At 34.9% G+C, this 18,398-nt stretch overlaps 1 protein-coding gene, 1 long non-coding RNA gene and 1 other non-coding gene across 3 annotated transcripts; 1 reads left to right on the forward strand and 2 right to left on the reverse strand.

Moving 5' to 3' along the window:
* Nucleotides 1-1,884: 1,884 nt before the first annotated feature.
* Nucleotides 1,885-14,785, reverse strand: LOC108837227 (squalene epoxidase 4-like). The gene is made up of 9 exons (XM_056989911.1): nucleotides 14,562-14,785; nucleotides 12,802-12,913; nucleotides 12,572-12,687; nucleotides 12,272-12,354; nucleotides 3,562-3,730; nucleotides 3,211-3,429; nucleotides 2,824-3,111; nucleotides 2,266-2,544; nucleotides 1,885-2,166 (listed from the first exon to the last, which is right to left on the reverse strand). Exons 1-9 carry the CDS (start codon nucleotides 14,745-14,747, stop codon nucleotides 2,053-2,055), a joined length of 1,566 nt encoding a protein of 521 aa, XP_056845891.1. The 5' UTR covers nucleotides 14,748-14,785; the 3' UTR covers nucleotides 1,885-2,052.
* LOC130497157 (small nucleolar RNA R71) lies at nucleotides 9,919-10,025 on the forward strand. The gene has a single exon (XR_008936168.1). It is a non-coding gene; the product is annotated as a small nucleolar RNA R71 (small nucleolar RNA).
* A 2,292-nt stretch (nucleotides 14,786-17,077) lies between the features above and the next one.
* On the reverse strand, nucleotides 17,078-18,113 carry LOC130497049 (uncharacterized). The gene is made up of 2 exons (XR_008936087.1): nucleotides 17,672-18,113; nucleotides 17,078-17,338 (listed from the first exon to the last, which is right to left on the reverse strand). It is a non-coding gene; the product is annotated as an uncharacterized LOC130497049 (long non-coding RNA).
* Nucleotides 18,114-18,398: the final 285 nt, after the last annotated feature.

Consider the following 18,398-nt stretch of genomic DNA (forward strand, 5'->3'; position numbering starts at 1 on the left):
CTTTTGTTGAGAAAAAAAAAATAAATTTTATTTTAGGTTGTATTAGATATTCCTGGTTAATCATGTTACCTTTGTTAGATTATTGTACAAATTAATCTAGATTTATTAAGCTATATCCTATATGTGCACAAGCTGAAATGGCAAGAGGGGTGACGTGGCCCATTTATAATGGAGGAGGAGATAATTCCTGATGGAAAGATACGCGATTATGGTGGAAAAGTGTCTATTCCAACCTGAACAATTTGGATCGTGCCAAATACAACCCGAACTAATGGTTAGTGCCAAATACGATCTGAACTCAATTAAATCTTTAAAAATTTACTCGAATTTTTTAAAACGTGCATAAATCTACATTGAAATATTATTAAAAAGTTGAAATTACATAAACTACTATTTTTTCATCGTATTAAATTTTAAAACTTTAGTGATAATTTTTTCTCATTTATATAAATACATAACATGTTTTTACTTATTATATCTTCAATAAACTTATATATTACTAAAATATAAATAATAAAATATTTATAATTAAATTATCTTAGATATACTTAAAATTTTAAAGTTATTTAAAAAAAATGTATAGATTATTTTTATTTTAAAACTTAAGTGAATTTTTTTCAAAGTTATTATTATATATTTTGGTATTTTGTTCAAAATTTTTGAAGTTATTTATATTTTGAACCTTTTACCTTTCAAAATTGAACAAAATATTAAAATATATAATAATAACTTTTGAAAAAAAATCACTTAAGTTTTAAAAATAAAAATAATCTATACAAGAAATTTTTATAAATAACTTCAAAATTTTAAGTATATTTAAGATCATGTAATTATAAATATTTTATTATTTATATTTTAGTAAGATATAAGTTTATTGAAGATATAATAAGTAAAAACATGTTATGTATGTATGTAAATCAGAAAAAATTATCACCAAAGTTTTAAAATTTAATACGATGAAAAAATAGTAGTTTATATAATGTCAACTTTTTAATAATATTTCAATGTAGATTTAGGTACGTTTTAAAAAGTTCGAGTAGGTTTTTAAAGTTTTAATTGAGTTCAGGTCGTATTTGGCACTAACCATTAGTTCGGGTTGTATTTGGCACGATCCAAATTGTTCAGGTTGGAATAGGCACTTTTCCCTGATTATGGAGGTCTTCTCAGCAATAATGGAACCCAAAATAAATTGGGTGGGGTGGGGGGGGGATATAGAAGCATATAGAGTTTTTTTTTTCAAAAATTAAGTTTAGTTCAATGATACACTCTCTCTATTTCAGTTTATTCGTTGTTGTAGAATACAATTTTTGTTTCAAACCAAGTATTGTTTTAGAATTTCAATACAAAATTAATTAACAATATTCTTCTGATTATTTTTTCAATTGATTGAAATATGCTTAGCTATATAGTTAATAATGTTTTTATTTTGAAAATATGGAAACTTAAATATTTTTTAATTTTATGTGTATAAATCTAAAACGACAATTAAAATGAAACAAAAGAAGTGATAAAACGGGTGACAAAACTCCAAATGTAGTTTATTTTCCTTTCCCATAGTCGTTTTTGTTCTATTTTCATACAAGATGCTCTGTTTTAACAGAAGAGTAACAGTTGATTTTTGATGGGCCTGAGGGCTTGTCCTATACCTTTAACATTCTTTCATCTCTTTCCTTCTTCATCGGGCTTCAACATTTGACTTGGACTGAAAGTGAAGTTGAAGACAATGCTTCTGTGTGCAAGAGACTACCTAGCGATATCAAAGAAGGTTGAGTTTGTTAGGGGGACGTAGTGGAATCAGCGAAGTAATTCATATATACACATTTTTTCTGTCAACCTTTCATTATCAGCGAAGAAATTGAAATAGACGTAAGCAGAAAATTAAGAATCAACAGATAGAATATAATAAATCAGCGTGTAACATATCCAAAGTTTGGTTACAAGACAAAACAACAAGGCCTGATCAAAGGCTCAACTGGACCCAATTCTTTATTAAAAATTTTAAACAGACTGATGGGTTACAAATAGTCTTGGTTTTGAGTGATCAATCCACAGTCAGTCGCTGGCTGTGGCCATATAGTTTCTGCGATACGCAGCTGCGTTTGTCGGAATCAACATCTCTTTGAATCCTTCATCCACCATATGTGCACCCAACATTTTCAAAGCCCACTAGTGATTCACATAAGAACACATCAAGACAGCAAATATGTAACCGTTGTTGAATATGTAACATGTGTAAAAATAGTCAGAAAGTATAGATATCGTTACCGCTAAAGTTCTGAGGCTATGCCAAAAGCGACGGGGAGAAGGAAATGGAGAGAGCACGTAGCCCATGGAGGTGAGAGTGATGGCTACAAGATGAAGTACTAGAGTAAGGGGACGTGGGTTCATGCCTCCAAGAATAGCCATCATTCCAGATGTTCGGAAACCACCAGTGCACAAGTAATTAAAGCAGCCTTGTCGCATTCCCTCTTTTGCTTCGTCCGTTGTAGCGATAAGCACTTGTGAAAAGATACCCGCCAGCGTGTTCACCGTAGCCGCCATTGGCTTTTGCCATCCAAAATCAACACAAGTAGAAAGCGAATGTGAATATAGAAAATCTTAGCTTTTTGTGAGCATTTTAGGCGATGGCTAATACTAATGTACAATGCAGTGTCCAAATGTTCCCCAATTGATCGTTAACTAAAAGAGTCAAATATACATCTAAACATGACCTCATGTAGCGTATACCATGATATCACTTCATTTATATATATTGCCATTTTTTTTTCCTTTTTTGAAATATAAAATCCATTTAACTTTTATACATTTATAAAAACAACCAACCTTGCGGATGATGTAAAAGGACTTGATAAGTTCCGAGACCTTCTTGGTATTACCAATGTTAGGCAATGACCTTAGAAGATTACGTATAATGAGAACGTCCGAGAGTGCAACCATCATTCCTGAAGCTATTATAGGATGACGCATATTGAACGCATCTCCCAACACAATAACTCCTCTCCTATCACACGGCTTCGCTGACATACTCTTATTCGGATGTATTTTTACCTCCAGTAGTCCGTCGTCAAGCCCTTTCAAAAAAGTCTCCCGGAGCTTTCCAGCTTCAGGTATCTACGACACGTATGGGATTAATGATACAAATTAAGCTACATAAACAAAATTTCAACATTTGAAATCAAAGAAACTCCTTATGATTCCTTGAATACGTACCTGAGGAGCCAGAGTTTTCCTAAGAAAGTTAACCATTTCGCCATTCGCCATAGAAGGAATACTGTCAGCAGGAAGCTCGGCAGCGACGCGAACCTCATCGCTGGTTATTTGATATATAGCACATGGGAAAGGTTTAGAAAAAGTCAGATGCATACTATGTGGATCTTCAAGTCGGCTATTTTTCACGACGTAACCCACAAAATGCGAGAGCACTTCATCCTGTATACATATAGAAAGTATATGATCATGATGCATATAAAAAGGGTTCCAAGACGGGAGTTTCCTTCAAAAACAACCCGAAAAATAAGGGACAAACTGTTGTATAAATCAACGTATATAGTGTCCACTCACTTTGTTATCGATGGCTGACCGACGAAGGTTTGAATAGCAACCGTCGCATACCACAGTGAGAGGTGCAAATGCAGTTATTTCTTCCCCTGCGCTATTCTTGTATGTCACTCCTTTAACCACACCTTTAACTTCTATCAAAGACTTCACCGTTCCTTCTTCTAGTTGCACACTGCCAATGTTCATTGCATTGTATTAAGAAGATGAAATTATATTCCTTACGTTCGACTAGAGGTTTTTTATTGATTTTTCTATTTATACAAAGTATATTTTCTAAATATAATGAATATTTAACCTAGCTGATTTACAGAGCAGAGTATTTATACAAGAGAATATCCTAACTAGCTAAGGAGAAGGAACTAAGTAGATAAATACAAGCACATTACAACTTCATCTAACTATGTATCCTTATCTCTATACTAAATTTTTATGATATTAGTATAGAGAGTATAATGTATCCTTATCTAACTATGTACCCTTATGTATTCTTATCTCTATACTAAATTTTTAATAACTGGGATTAGTAAGTTATATACTTTAAAAAAAAAAAAAAAAAAAAAAGTTATATACTTTTAGAAACGTTAATTGATAAATTAGTTAAATATCACTGGTTGATAATTATTTAAAATTAAAATAAATAATAAATTTAAATATACATTTATTATATTATCCATATGCGTAAATCTACTTCAAAAAATTCATATCTCATGAACGGAGAGAGTATAATAGTGACAGATAGTTTTATTCGTCAACTGAGTTTGAAATGAAAATTTCATAAACTACATCGAATTCCAGTTCCACTAGGAAAATTTTATCAACTGCAAATTCCAAATATTAGTAGGTTTGAAATCTCCATGCTACAAAATAAATCTGTGATAACAGGAGTTTTCAAGGCTCCTAATCAAATGATGTAGTATAAAAGATTGTCGAACCAATTCTAAGTGTTTCTAATGCAAAGGGAATGCAAGTCTATACTTAATCTAAGTGCAACCAATTGAGTGAAGTGAAGTGAACTAAGAACTAGAGTAGAAATGCAATAAAGAAATGATCTTTGATTCTCAATATGAAGCAAGAGGACTCATGGGATTAGGGAATTGACATTGGGTGATCAAGTTTCAATCTAAAGGTGGCAGCTTTTCAATCAATCTATCAACCTTAAGCCTAGACACAATCCTAAACAAACTCTATCTCTAAATGAATGTTCATTTGCTAAGGCAACTCAAGCATCAAATCTCTTTGGTTGAATGTTACAAAAGCAATCATGGAGAACAAGTCTACTAGCCATCTTAACACCTTTAACAACAAATCTCTTTGGCAAAGTATGTTAAAAGCTTAGGAGAGTTGGTTCAGGCATTTCATCAAACACCTTGTGGGTGGGAAATGCCTAAAGCTCAACTTTTGAGAGGCCAACTCAAAAGATGCATTGAGAACACTCTACTAGCAAGGAGCAAGAGAGATCTATACTAAAACACCTTAGATCTAGCTTAATCACCCTTGGTCTCCCTAACCCATGAATCCAAAAGGAGTCTACTCACTAATCTTCATGATTAACCTTAAACCCATGGTTGATTCAAGAGAAATCATGTTGAGAAGCAAGTTTAATCCAACAATCACAAAGAAATAAGAAGAAAAGAAACTAAAGATTCAATCTTTCTTCAAGGTTTCAATGTGTTCTTAAGAGAAAACAAGATAATCCCATCATTAGGGTCTAAAGAGTATTTATAGTAGCCTAAAAACGAGCTGGGTCGACCCAACAAACCTTGGTTGACCCAAGATAATTTGGGTAAAAGTTGGTAAAAACAGATGTGAATATTTTTTTCTAAGTGTCACAGCTGGTTTTTGACGCGTCCAATAAGCCGCTGGAGGTGCAAAAAGCCGCTGTGACATCACAGCTGGTTTTTGACGCGTCGTCACTTGGCCACTGCGAGAAGTCGAAGTTGGGCAGGGAGGTGTGTTTTTCTCCAGCGGTTTGGTGAAGCCGCTGCACCAAAAGCCGCTCCAGCACTTAGAATTTTCAGCAGAACTTCTGCACCGGCTTTTCGCCATGACACCAGGCCGCTGGATGACCATTTGGCCGCTGTGTGATGTGCATCGGCTTCCTGCAAGGTCAAAATGCCGCTGCCTGTCACATGAAGCCGCTGGGACACTTGGTCATCACGCCATGAACTCGAAAAACACCAATCTTGCCTCCAATCCACCTCCAATTGCTCCAAAGTCACCACTTAGCATCTCCATCACCTGATAAGAACAAATGCAATGCAATGCAAACTAAACAAGTCTAAATGCTATCCTAGATGATCCAAATGCATGATAAATGAATGGTAAAATCTATTAAAAACACAAGATATCAACTCCCCCAAACTTGCCCTTTACTTGTCCACAAGTAAACTTTCAAGAACTTATTTGGAGAAGAAGTTTGAAGGTGGGAGCTCATAGCCAAAAGACACCAAAAACACTCAACTTGACATCCTAAAGAAATATAGCAAATAGCATGAGCAACTCTCTTATTACACTCTAGCTTCTCTAGGCCTATCAAGATACTCTTATGCCTTTACACAAGATGCAATACTCATCAACCAACAAGTCTTCCTACCAGCTCTCACATTGATTCACACACACACACACACAAGGTGGATTCTCACAAATGGGCACATGATCTCAATCATTTGGCTAGGTAAACAAATGGTCTAAAGTGAATGAAGAGAAGGGTTCAAATGCATCATTCTAAAGTGGTTATCACTCAAGAACAAGGAGCTTGATCATTATGCAAAATTTATCTAAGATTAGAAGCAACTCATGCATACATGGATCCATTCTCATCATTCTACCCTTTTCCTAAGTGATTACAAGTTCTACCCCCATTCACTTCATTCCACAACCCAAATAGCAACTCATTTTCATGTCTAACCCAATGAACAAATTTCTCTTTTTCTTTTCTTTTTACTTAGCCAACAAGGGATAATCTTTGCTCAATGCTTAGCTCTTACTTCTCTTTTCCCTTCCCCACTATCTTATTGATTCTTCTTATCATTTTTTTTTTTTTTTTTTTTTTTTTTTTTTTTTTTTTTAGGGGGAAGGAGTCAAAGACCACAATCTAGAGCTTTCTTTTCTTTTTATTCTAAGGTCCCTAAGGCTTTTCTTATCAATCTACACTCTTTTGTTCATCTTTCTCAACTTTTTCACTATCCAAACCCAAGATACAAGCTTATAAAGGACATAAACCCAACCATCATCCTAGAAGCTAGCTCAAATCATGATCCTATGCTAGCAAGAGATGAGAACAAATCCATGTCGCCTCCAATACTCTCAAGATTTTGCACATGACAAGCTATCAGAAAAGACCTCACTCATGCAAATTAATGTTGGCTTCAAAGAAAGGTAAGGGTTCAAGGGTGAGGGAGTACCATTTGGGTTAACAAAGAGTGGTACAATGGAAAAAGATAACCCAAATGTGTATGGGAACCATGATCAAGTATGCAAATGCCCATAAGTGAGAGAAATTAAGTTCATTTAAGCCTAAGTTCAGTTCGGAGCTGGTTTTCAGAACAATGTCAATGACAAGCAAGCATACAAGTTTCAAGAAGAGTTTTCAAGGCACGAAGCATGCAAGGCTTTCAAGAGATGCACAAGCTACTTGATATGCTTAACTAGGGTGTCAAATTCAGTGCAAACAAGTGTTCTTTACAAGGCATTATCAACAGCTGCTCCATATGCAAGTGAATGCAATCTATATGATCTAGACTCAATCCTAAGAATGCAAGTGATGCAACTACATGATTCTTTATGCATTTTTCAATTTTTTTTTTTAATTTTTATGGTTTTTTCTATGCATATATGAATGTACAATGCAATGCATGAGACTCACAATCAACAAAACAAACATGATTAAATACTTGGTACCTCCCCCAAACTTAAATCACACAGTCTCTGTGTGAGTAAGAGAGAAGGAGATACCAAAAATATGATAAAGGCAATGGTATGTACAAAGAAATGTTGGAGTGATACCTCAAGTGGAGAGTGAAGTGTGGTAATGGGTGTCTAGAGCTTGAGCTTTGAGCTGGCCTTAAACTTCTGCCACACTTATTGAAAACATAAAGAAATGAAATAGCAAATTTATATACAAGGATAACCATGGGAATTCCTCCCAAGTGAGCTTGTTTTGAGTCACTAGCTTGACTACCTTTTCTCTTGTACTAGTGAGAAGGAGGATCCTTCCCACCTTCAAGAGTGATAGTGAGGACCTGAGAGAGGAGCTCTTGGAGCTTGATGGGGTCGTTTTGAAGCTGAGGAGTGATGATGGCCCTTGCACTTGAGAATGGCTTGGACCTGCCTTTGCACTTGATCTTGTACTCAATGGCTCCATCCTTGAGCTTCATTGGGTGGAGAGTGAGAGTGTGAGGAGTCTTATCAAGAGGTGGAGAATGAGTTTCTTTCACTATCTTCTTCATGTCATGAGCAGCCTTTGTGGCTTTACTCACCTCCTCCTTTTTAGCACTTTCCAAGTGCTCAACACATAGCTCTCGAGAAGACTCTCCAATAAGACCTTCTTCCTTACAAACAGCCACTCCAGCTTGGGTATTCTCAATGGATGGTTCTTCACAAGTGATTGTTCCACAATACCCAACATCCATTGAAGACTGAATTGGGTAGGAGACAGCTTTGTTCACATTGAGGAGTGTGACCTTATTGTTTGGGAAGTCAATGCAAGCTCCAACTGTTGTGAGAAATGGAGTGCCAAGGATCAAAGGAACTCTCTTCTCAGTTGCCATCTTCAGAACAGTAAGGTCTATAGGAATTGTGCATGCTCCAATCTTCAAAGGGAAATCCTTGATGAGGCCAATGGGGGTTGTAGAAGATGAATCCCCAAACATGAGAGAAGATGTGTTTGGCTCCATGCTCTCAATACCAAGACTTTTCACCATTTCCAATGAGATCACATTCACACTTGCACCAGAATCAACCAAAGCATCATTCATAGTGATCTTACCAAGGGAGCAAGACAATGTGAACTTCCCTTGAGACTCTAGCTTAGGGAGGGACTGTGGAGGGACTGGTGTATCAATCTTCAAAATGGAGATGTCCAAAAGCTCAGCCACTTCTGCTTGGTGGTGTAGAATGTCCTTGATGAGCATCATTTGGACATGAGCTTCACGCATACCGGAGATTTCTGGGAGCCTGACCCCAACATCACTAAGATCTTTTCTGAACTTGGAGATAACCTTCTTCTGAGCTTTGGTGAGGACCCTTTGTGGAAATGGGAGTGGGACCTCATATGGTGGTAGCTCAACCTCAGGAGCTTCTTCCAGCTTGGTCTCTTTCAGCTTGTGGTCAGCTCTTTTTTCTACCGGTTTCTCAGCCTTAGGCTCAACTCTCTGCAAATTCGTTGCTTTAACCTTCCTTTCAGCTTGTACCTGAACCCTTTCCATAACTTTATCCACCATCTGTGCTTCAGCGGTTGCTACAACCAATTTTTCAACTTTCCCAAACACTAGCTTCTCAATCTCATCTACCTCTTTCTCATAATCACTCAGCTCAATCTCTGAAGAAGTAGTAGAGATGATAACATTGCAAGACTCCTTGGGATTCTTTTCTGGTTTTCCTGGTAGAGATCCCATTGAGCTCTTGGAAGATGATGTCATAGAGGCGACCTGACTCTCCAAAGTGTTGAAGCGAGATGCAAGTTGTAAGAACTTGTTGTTGAGGTCAGAGTAGTTCCCATCAATCTTTGTGTGGATGTTCTTGAACTCATAAACCATTGTCTTCTCATTTCTGGCTTGAAAGTCCAAGAGTTTCTTGAACATAGAATCCACACTTGAATCTGAAGCTGGAGCTTGAGAAGAACTGCCTTGAGCTTGAGTAGACTGATTATTTTGGTTGCTGAAACCAGGAGGGTAGCTTTGCGTGGCCTGGTATCCTCCTTGCTGATTGTTGTAGTGAGGTCTTTGATGGTAGTTGTTTTGCTGAAAGTTGGGCTCCTTTCTGTACCATGTACCATTGTTGTTGATGAAGCAAAGCTCTTCTTGCCCTTCCAAACCATTAACTTCATTCACCTTAGAAGGAAACTCTTGACTAGGATCACCAACAAAGCTAACCTGCTCCTTCTTGGATTGGTTGGAAAGAACCAAGTCCAACTTGTCTTGCAAAGACTTGATATCTTTCCTTGTCTGCTGGTCATCCCCTCTGTTGGCTCTATCATACTCCTCATTGTAGACTGAGTCACTCTTTGCCATGTTCTCCACCAGCTCCTCTGCATCCTGCACAGTTCTGCCCAAGAAGAAACCATTACTAGCAGTGTCAAGCCTGTTTCTGCAAGATGGGAGAACGCCCCTGTAGAAGGTACTAAGCAAGCTTTCCTTGGTGAAACCATGATGAGGACATTGAGTAATGTAGCTGTTGAATCGTTCCCATGCTTCACCAAAACCTTCAAGATTCCTCTGTTGAAATCCTGAAATCTCATTCCTAAGCTTCGCAGTTCGTGAGTGAGAGAAGAATTTGGTGAGGAAGGCTTCTTTGCACTCATCCCATGTCCGGATGCTATCTCTTGAGAGACCCTTCTCCCATGTGTGAGCTTTATCTCCCAAAGAGAATGGAAACAGTCTAAGCTTCAATGCATCTTCAGAAACACCATTGATCTTGATGGTGCCACACAGCTGATCAAAGTTGTCCAAGTGATCTAGAGGATCTTCCAAAGCAAGCCCATGGTACTTGTTGCTTTGGATCATGTTGATCAAGCTTGACTTGATCTCAAAGTTGTTGTTCTCCACAGCTGGTGCTCTAATGCCAGCCCTATTTCCATGTATGTTAGGCTGATCATGGGCACCAATTGCTCTAGCTTGGCGCTGTGGATGTCGTGGTCCAAGGTTGGCAGCTCCTTGACCATTTCCCTCTTGGGCAGCTCCTAAAGGGATCTCTCCATCTCGATTCTGGTTCTGATGGTGAGCCATATCAAAACCCAATCTGTTGAAATGAGCCTGTTGCTCCTCTTCTCTCCTTCTTCTTGTGTTCTCTCTTTCCAAAGCCCGGATGTCTGGTACTAGAGGAGTGAGGTTTGTAGTCCCTCTACTTCTCAAGTTCATACACCTGAAATGAAAAAGAAAAAGGAAAAAGCAGAGCCAATATCACAATAATAAGAAAAATGACTTAGTCTCAAGCAAATGACTAAATCCCAATGTCAAAATCACAATAGAACTTGGCAACGGCGCCAATTTGATAACAGGAGTTTTCAAGGCTCCTAATCAAATGATGTAGTATAAAAGATTGTCGAACCAATTCTAAGTGTTTCTAATGCAAAGGGAATGCAAGTCTATACTTAATCTAAGTGCAACCAATTGAGTGAAGTGAAGTGAACTAAGAACTAGAGTAGAAATGCAATAAAGAAATGATCTTTGATTCTCAATATGAAGCAAGAGGACTCATGGGATTAGGGAATTGACATTGGGTGATCAAGTTTCAATCTAAAGGTGGCAGCTTTTCAATCAATCTATCAACCTTAAGCCTAGACACAATCCTAAACAAACTCTATCTCTAAATGAATGTTCATTTGCTAAGGCAACTCAAGCATCAAATCTCTTTGGTTGAATGTTACAAAAGCAATCATGGAGAACAAGTCTACTAGCCATCTTAACACCTTTAACAACAAATCTCTTTGGCAAAGTATGTTAAAAGCTTAGGAGAGTTGGTTCAGGCATTTCATCAAACACCTTGTGGGTGGGAAATGCCTAAAGCTCAACTTTTGAGAGGCCAACTCAAAAGATGCATTGAGAACACTCTACTAGCAAGGAGCAAGAGAGATCTATACTAAAACACCTTAGATCTAGCTTAATCACCCTTGGTCTCCCTAACCCATGAATCCAAAAGGAGTCTACTCACTAATCTTCATGATTAACCTTAAACCCATGGTTGATTCAAGAGAAATCATGTTGAGAAGCAAGTTTAATCCAACAATCACAAAGAAATAAGAAGAAAAGAAACTAAAGATTCAATCTTTCTTCAAGGTTTCAATGTGTTCTTAAGAGAAAACAAGATAATCCCATCATTAGGGTCTAAAGAGTATTTATAGTAGCCTAAAAACGAGCTGGGTCGACCCAACAAACCTTGGTTGACCCAAGATAATTTGGGTAAAAGTTGGTAAAAACAGATGTGAATATTTTTTTCTAAGTGTCACAGCTGGTTTTTGACGCGTCCAATAAGCCGCTGGAGGTGCAAAAAGCCGCTGTGACATCACAGCTGGTTTTTGACGCGTCGTCACTTGGCCACTGCGAGAAGTCGAAGTTGGGCAGGGAGGTGTGTTTTTCTCCAGCGGTTTGGTGAAGCCGCTGCACCAAAAGCCGCTCCAGCACTTAGAATTTTCAGCAGAACTTCTGCACCGGCTTTTCGCCATGACACCAGGCCGCTGGATGACCATTTGGCCGCTGTGTGATGTGCATCGGCTTCCTGCAAGGTCAAAATGCCGCTGCCTGTCACATGAAGCCGCTGGGACACTTGGTCATCACGCCATGAACTCGAAAAACACCAATCTTGCCTCCAATCCACCTCCAATTGCTCCAAAGTCACCACTTAGCATCTCCATCACCTGATAAGAACAAATGCAATGCAATGCAAACTAAACAAGTCTAAATGCTATCCTAGATGATCCAAATGCATGATAAATGAATGGTAAAATCTATTAAAAACACAAGATATCAATCTGCTATATGTAAATAGATGCACGTACTTGGTAAGAGAAGCTGCCTTTTTGCGTAGACCTTGTACCAGACGGCCATTACGTAAGAATCTACTGTTTGGTTCATATGGAAACTTAGGGATCATTATCAATAGGACCTGTGAAAGTCCTAAGGTAAATTGTTTTTTTTTTTTTAATTTTGTTTTGTCCGATCACGTTGAAAGAAACCAATCACATGAAAGAAGAAGAGAAAAAGGTTAAGGACAGAGTTTAGGACGTTTCTTATATTAGGACATATGGGTTGGGTAATTGAGAAAAAGTGGTAGACCCCACACCAAAACCACTTAGGACTAATCTAAGAAACTGCCGATATTTAGAGCACTTCGGATAATACAAGGTCCCATGTTTCCCGTCCTTGTAAAGTGCCAAGGAATTTGATTGTTGAGCGTCTATCTCCTTCAAACAATCTGGTAGAAACCACAACTGAGTTTAGATACACCCATACGTGTATGGCAACAAGAGATCAAGCATCATTGACTCATTGTGTAGTGATGAATGTGAAGAGAAATAGAGAGAGAAACCTTCAAGGCCAAGCTGAGCTAACTTGAGGCGTCCTCCTGCTTGCATCAGCTCTCCCATAAATCTTTGAGGTTCTTTTAAGTCCCTCTCTATCACATGTACTCGCCGCCCATCCTAGATCGGCATGCAAATCATATACACATACTGAATACTACTAACGACAAAACTTAAAATAACATTACTGTAGAGACTCGTCAAAATTAGTACTTAAAATTCAAATGATCAGATCAAGTATTTTTATTTTCGTAACCTTTTTTCCATCCGCATTCTATTTTCTTTTGTTGTATTTAAAATTCATGGACATCCGTGCATCCACATTTACTGCCTTTATTGCAGTCTCTCTTAAAAAAACGGCAACCACAATTTCCCTTAAATGTTGGACTAAAAGCTAAAGAAATGGTTCTGAAAATATATTTGTTCAGAACAAACGCAAATCAAACACTGAAAATGTAACTTATCAAGAAAACATAATTGAATTATATATCCATTTTAGAGCATTTATTGATTATAAAAATAAACCATCTACAATATTTTAGAACCGTATTTATATAGTTTCAGAAATCCAAACTTTTTCTTTTAAGAAAACTTTCTTATGTATCAATAAATGTGTTTTTGTTTTATTGGTTTACTAAGATTTAAAATACCCCAAGATCAATAATATTACACCATACACAGTACGGACCCAGCAGAATATTTAATCGGAGTTATATATATATAAAACTTTAGAAAATTAAATTTAATATTGTAAGGGGTTGAACCCTGAATTCTTGGGGTGTCCATGAGAAGAAAGCAACCTTTTGTTGCTAGAGATTTTTTGACAAATTCTACATGGGCCCTCATCTTTGTTACCATCGTAAAAATGGGTTTCTCTGGTCCAATCTTTTATTATTAGTGTGTTTACAAATTCTGTAAAATGTAACACCTTGCCGCATTTAGATATCAATGCACGAAAGTTTAAGCAAAAAAGACAAATTATACACAATATATTTTATATGATCATTTAAGGGTGTCATGTGACCCCTACTAGTGGGTCCGCCTCTTTTCTTCTAAAAGATTATATGTACTAACTAAACCCTCTAAAATCAGTACAATATCGGTTAAATATTACACCGAACACCACATTACGGAGAGGGCTACTTTCAAAATAATACTCCTTCTGTTCCATTTTATGTAATGTTTTAGGTTATTACACATAGATTAAGAAAACACATATTTTTATTTAGTTTATTTTGATAACATAAAAATACATTAAATAAAACTAGTTTAACCAATAATAAAAAATACAGTATTTTATAATTGGTCATAAAATTCAAATCATATTAAATTCTATTTAGATTAGTGAGAACATCACTTAAAAATATGACAAAATAAAAATCCTAAAACACCACTTAAAATAGGACAGAGGGAATAATACGTAATAAAACTATCTGATAATAATATCAGCCCCCTGATCAACAGAAAAAGTAGATCTGACTTTGATCAGTGCACAACACATGAAAAGCTAGTTTCAAAAAAGAAAAAAGAAGAATATATATATTATGAAAAGCTACCAAAAACCTAGTTCAATCAGTTAATGTAGGTTTTAAAACATCAACTTTCATTCGAACTAAAATCATCTCTACTAGACCAAGGCAATTAACATGGTAGATCTAGGTTTTTGGTAGTGACAAAGCTATGACCGTCATAGCTAGTGACGAGGCCTTAATCACTGTGATTAATTTATGGATGTTAAAAGAGAAAAACGTCATATGCGCAAATATACCTTAGCAAGAGCATAAGCTAGAGCCGAGCCTGCCACACCTGCGCCAACAATGATAACATCAGCAACACCGTCTCTTCTCTCCTCTGCTTCGTCAGTTTCCGCCTTCTTTTTCTTGATGAGGTAAAAAACCATCCATGTTAGAACGAAGGCGAGAAGCGTCCATAACCACGCGTATGTCGATACCATTTCCGCTTAGTAGTAATATCTCTTTCCGTATCTCTGAAATGATTGTTAAATAGGATAAACCCACAATGTCAAGCCTCGAAATATATGCATATATTAACTAGAATTCTACAGCTTGACAAACCAATATATTAGTATTCTTTAAGGACAGACATGAAATCAAATCAGTGACGACAATTCTAAGATTTGCTATAATTTCACATGTTTTACTAGTTTTATATTGTTTTCTTTATTCTTCTTTTTAAGTATGGTTCTTAATTAATGTGAGTTCTCAAAGAATGCTATTGGGTGCAAATTCCCAATTTATTATCGTCGTTGGAAAATAACTTATTGGGATTATTTTTTTTAATAATATACATCTACCGATGTTGTTCAAAAAAAAAATATACATCTGCCGATCTCTACAATATTATTTGAAAAGTCACTTTCCTATGTGTCGCACTCACGTTAACTCTCAGGATGGTTGATTACAGTGATGCCCTTAATGAATCATATATATCTAATTACTATTATTAAATATTTATTATTTTCCTTTTTTATTTATGTTTCCTTTTTCTTTATTTTTTCAAATAAACTATATAATTAAAAATTTGTAAATTTTAAAACGAAAATTATCTTTTATATATAATATAATTCAATAAGGAAAATTAACAAAACAATATTCTCTTTTACAAGATAATCTTAAACAAAATAATATATATTTAAAAAATATTAAGTAATTGTTACAAAATAATTTAAATAACATAAAATAAGATATTTTTAATGAATAAAATTTAATCTAATCTTTCTTATTTATTTAAGTTCCCTTTATATTTTTCAAATAACTTCAATGATAAAAAATATTGTCATATAAAATGTGATTTCATAAAAATTAAAACTCAGTAGAATAATCTTGATATTAAAGTAAGGAAATAATTTTTCTCTTTTAAATTTTATGTATTATGTTTTTATGCAACTTTGTACCTATCATCTCTTTATTTTTCTAATTTATTTTTTCAAATTAATATATACCAAATTACTAAAAAATCAAAAATATATTTACACATCTAAGATAAAGAACTAAACTAATACAACGAATACAGTTCATAAGATTTGGTTGGATTAGATTAAAAATAGTTATACTTTAATTTTACATACTATATGTAACACTATAAACCCAGAAATGAGTAACTAGACCAATCCAATTTTTTTATACAAAGTTAGACATTAAATAAAGTAATATATTTTTATTTATAAAAATATTTTTACATATAAATTATAGAGTGACTCAACATATCACTAAATAAATATGAAATTTTCAAATAATATTATAAATATATTAACCAAGTATTATAATTTAGTATTTTATATAACTTATAAATATAGGGTTTGAAAAGACTATCATTGTTATATATATATATATATATATTTATGTAACTTTGAATCGATCAACACTTTAGTTTACTCTTACTATTCAATTCTCAAAATAAAAAATATTAAATTATATATAATCTCACCAATATATATTTTACAAATCTAAGATAAGAGTCAAAATACATGAAAATAACAAAATAAATCAAAATTTAATCAGTATAACAAAAATATTATAGTTGAGTAAGAAAATTTGTTGAATTGGAAAATTAAATGTTATCTAATATATCCAAATAATAACCAAACAGTCAAAATATTATATATCAAAAATTATATGTCTAACTAAAATAACAAAATATTGTTTAAAATAAATCATGCATATTGGTTACAATATAAATAACAGAATAACTGAAAATAAAAATAAATTATTATAATGTATTTTAGTTTTAAATATTTAACCCCGTGCATGAGCACGGAAAAATCACCTAGTTATTTATATATAAAAATCGGATTGTGTTTTGTTGGGGTTGTAACCTGTAACTTCTACCAGTTTTTTTAACTTGTAACTTCCCTTTCAATACAAAAAAAGTTGGCCAACCCAAAAATGAAAAAAAAAATATTCAACCCCCTGACTGCATTATGTCCACCCACGACTACGTCCACATATATATATATATATCTCAGTGTTTTTAAATATTGTACCCAATACTTATTCACATATGAGATCATATACGTGTCTACAAATAAATTAGTAGTGTCGGGTAACCATATGCTATTTTGGACAATCTGAAATTAAAAGTTCTTCAACAAGAAGGTCAACTAGCGATTTTGAAAATAAAAATTAAAGATCGTTAACTTAATTTATATAAAAAGAGCTTTCTCAAAAAGAAATTTATATAAAAATAAATTTCATTAATCATCTCTTTCAGACACGTATATAGATTATAAACGGGAAACTCTTTAAAAAAAAAAGAAAGTCGGAAGATCGTTGAATTATAATATTCATAACCATGGGCGTGGACAGCATGGTACAATAAAATAAGGGAGTAATGAAAAATCAGAGCTGGAAAAAGAAGGAAAATACTAAGAGAGATTTACGACATAAGTCACTCAAAAAGAAACTTGTTTAGGAGCTGTTTTTCCCCAGTCAATTGTCTTCTTAACATCGTCATTGGTCACTTGGAAGTGATCACATTTACAAATCACAGACTCAAGAAGAATCTAGATAGAGCGAGGCAGTTTATCTGCAACACAACATTATTGAAAATATAGATATTTTTATTTTTTTGAGAAAGAAAAATATAGCAATTGTTTCTCTTTGAAGTGATCACATTAACAAATCACAGACTCAAGAAAAATCTAGATAGATCGAGGCAGTTTATCTGCAACACAACATTATTGAAAATATAGTGATTGTTTTTTTTAGAAAGAAAAATATAGCAATTGTTTCTCTTACGTTTTGGTCACTGTGAATCAAATAAATGGATCAAATAAATGGTTATGTTCGCTTAATCGAGGAAGTTAGACCAATTTCAAGACAAAATCAGAAACTGATTGCAAAAAAAAAAAATACAAACCTCTTGAGTAACTTTAAGAAAACGTTCTCCACTTGAATTGCTTTCTCATCCATTACAAACTCTCCAAAAGCCAGAAATAAAATCCGATGGAATCAACTTCCTCTGGTCTAGCTCGAACAATAGGGTCAGATTCGGAGTGAGGCACTGAACGGAGGGTCTCGCGAAGAAGACGTGCGCGTGGTCGCCGGAGATCTGAAGATCTGAAAAGGAGCCACAAAGGAAAGCACCAACAGAGTCAATTCTCATCAATGTATAATACAACTTACAAATCTCATATGTTATTGCTTCGACGGAGACAGAGCACCACCACTATTTTATATTTCCGGCGAATGTTCATCGAGTTCTATTTTATGTGTTTTTTGAGATGTTATTAATATATTATTATTAGAGAAAAGTTGAGGAAAAAAAGGAAGTCTTTGTTTTAATTAGTCCAAAATCCATGTCTTTGTTGTGAAACTGTGTTTTATTATTGAATCAAAATGTTCCTTATATAGGAAATACATGGCGACATGGGCCTAAATACAATGAGCCATAAACGGACCAAGATTACAAGTAAATATCTAATGGGCTGGACATCCATAAACATAATATTCATAACACTCCCCCTTGGATGCCAGAACCATATAGAGCTTGTAGTGTGCTTAATGTTGCCTCATTAAAACCTTACTCGGAAAACCCAGTGGGACAAAACCGAAGTGAAGGAAAAAGAGTACAACACACACTACTC

This window comes from Raphanus sativus, chromosome 6, assembly GCF_000801105.2.
Source record: "Raphanus sativus cultivar WK10039 chromosome 6, ASM80110v3, whole genome shotgun sequence".
NCBI classification, from domain to species: Eukaryota; Viridiplantae; Streptophyta; class Magnoliopsida; order Brassicales; family Brassicaceae; genus Raphanus; species Raphanus sativus.

Excerpts from the sequence above, each read along its gene's own strand:
- LOC108837227 (XM_056989911.1), bottom strand. The coding sequence starts at position 14,747 with ATGGTATCGACATACGCGTGGTTATGGACGCTTCTCGCCTTCGTTCTA. Across the intron at positions 12,914-14,561 it reads TAGCTTATGCTCTTGCTAAG|GATGGGCGGCGAGTACATGT; the intron begins GTATATTTGCGC and ends ATGCCGATCTAG. Across the intron at positions 3,430-3,561 it reads GGTCAGCCATCGATAACAAA|GATGAAGTGCTCTCGCATTT; the intron begins GTGAGTGGACAC and ends ATATGTATACAG.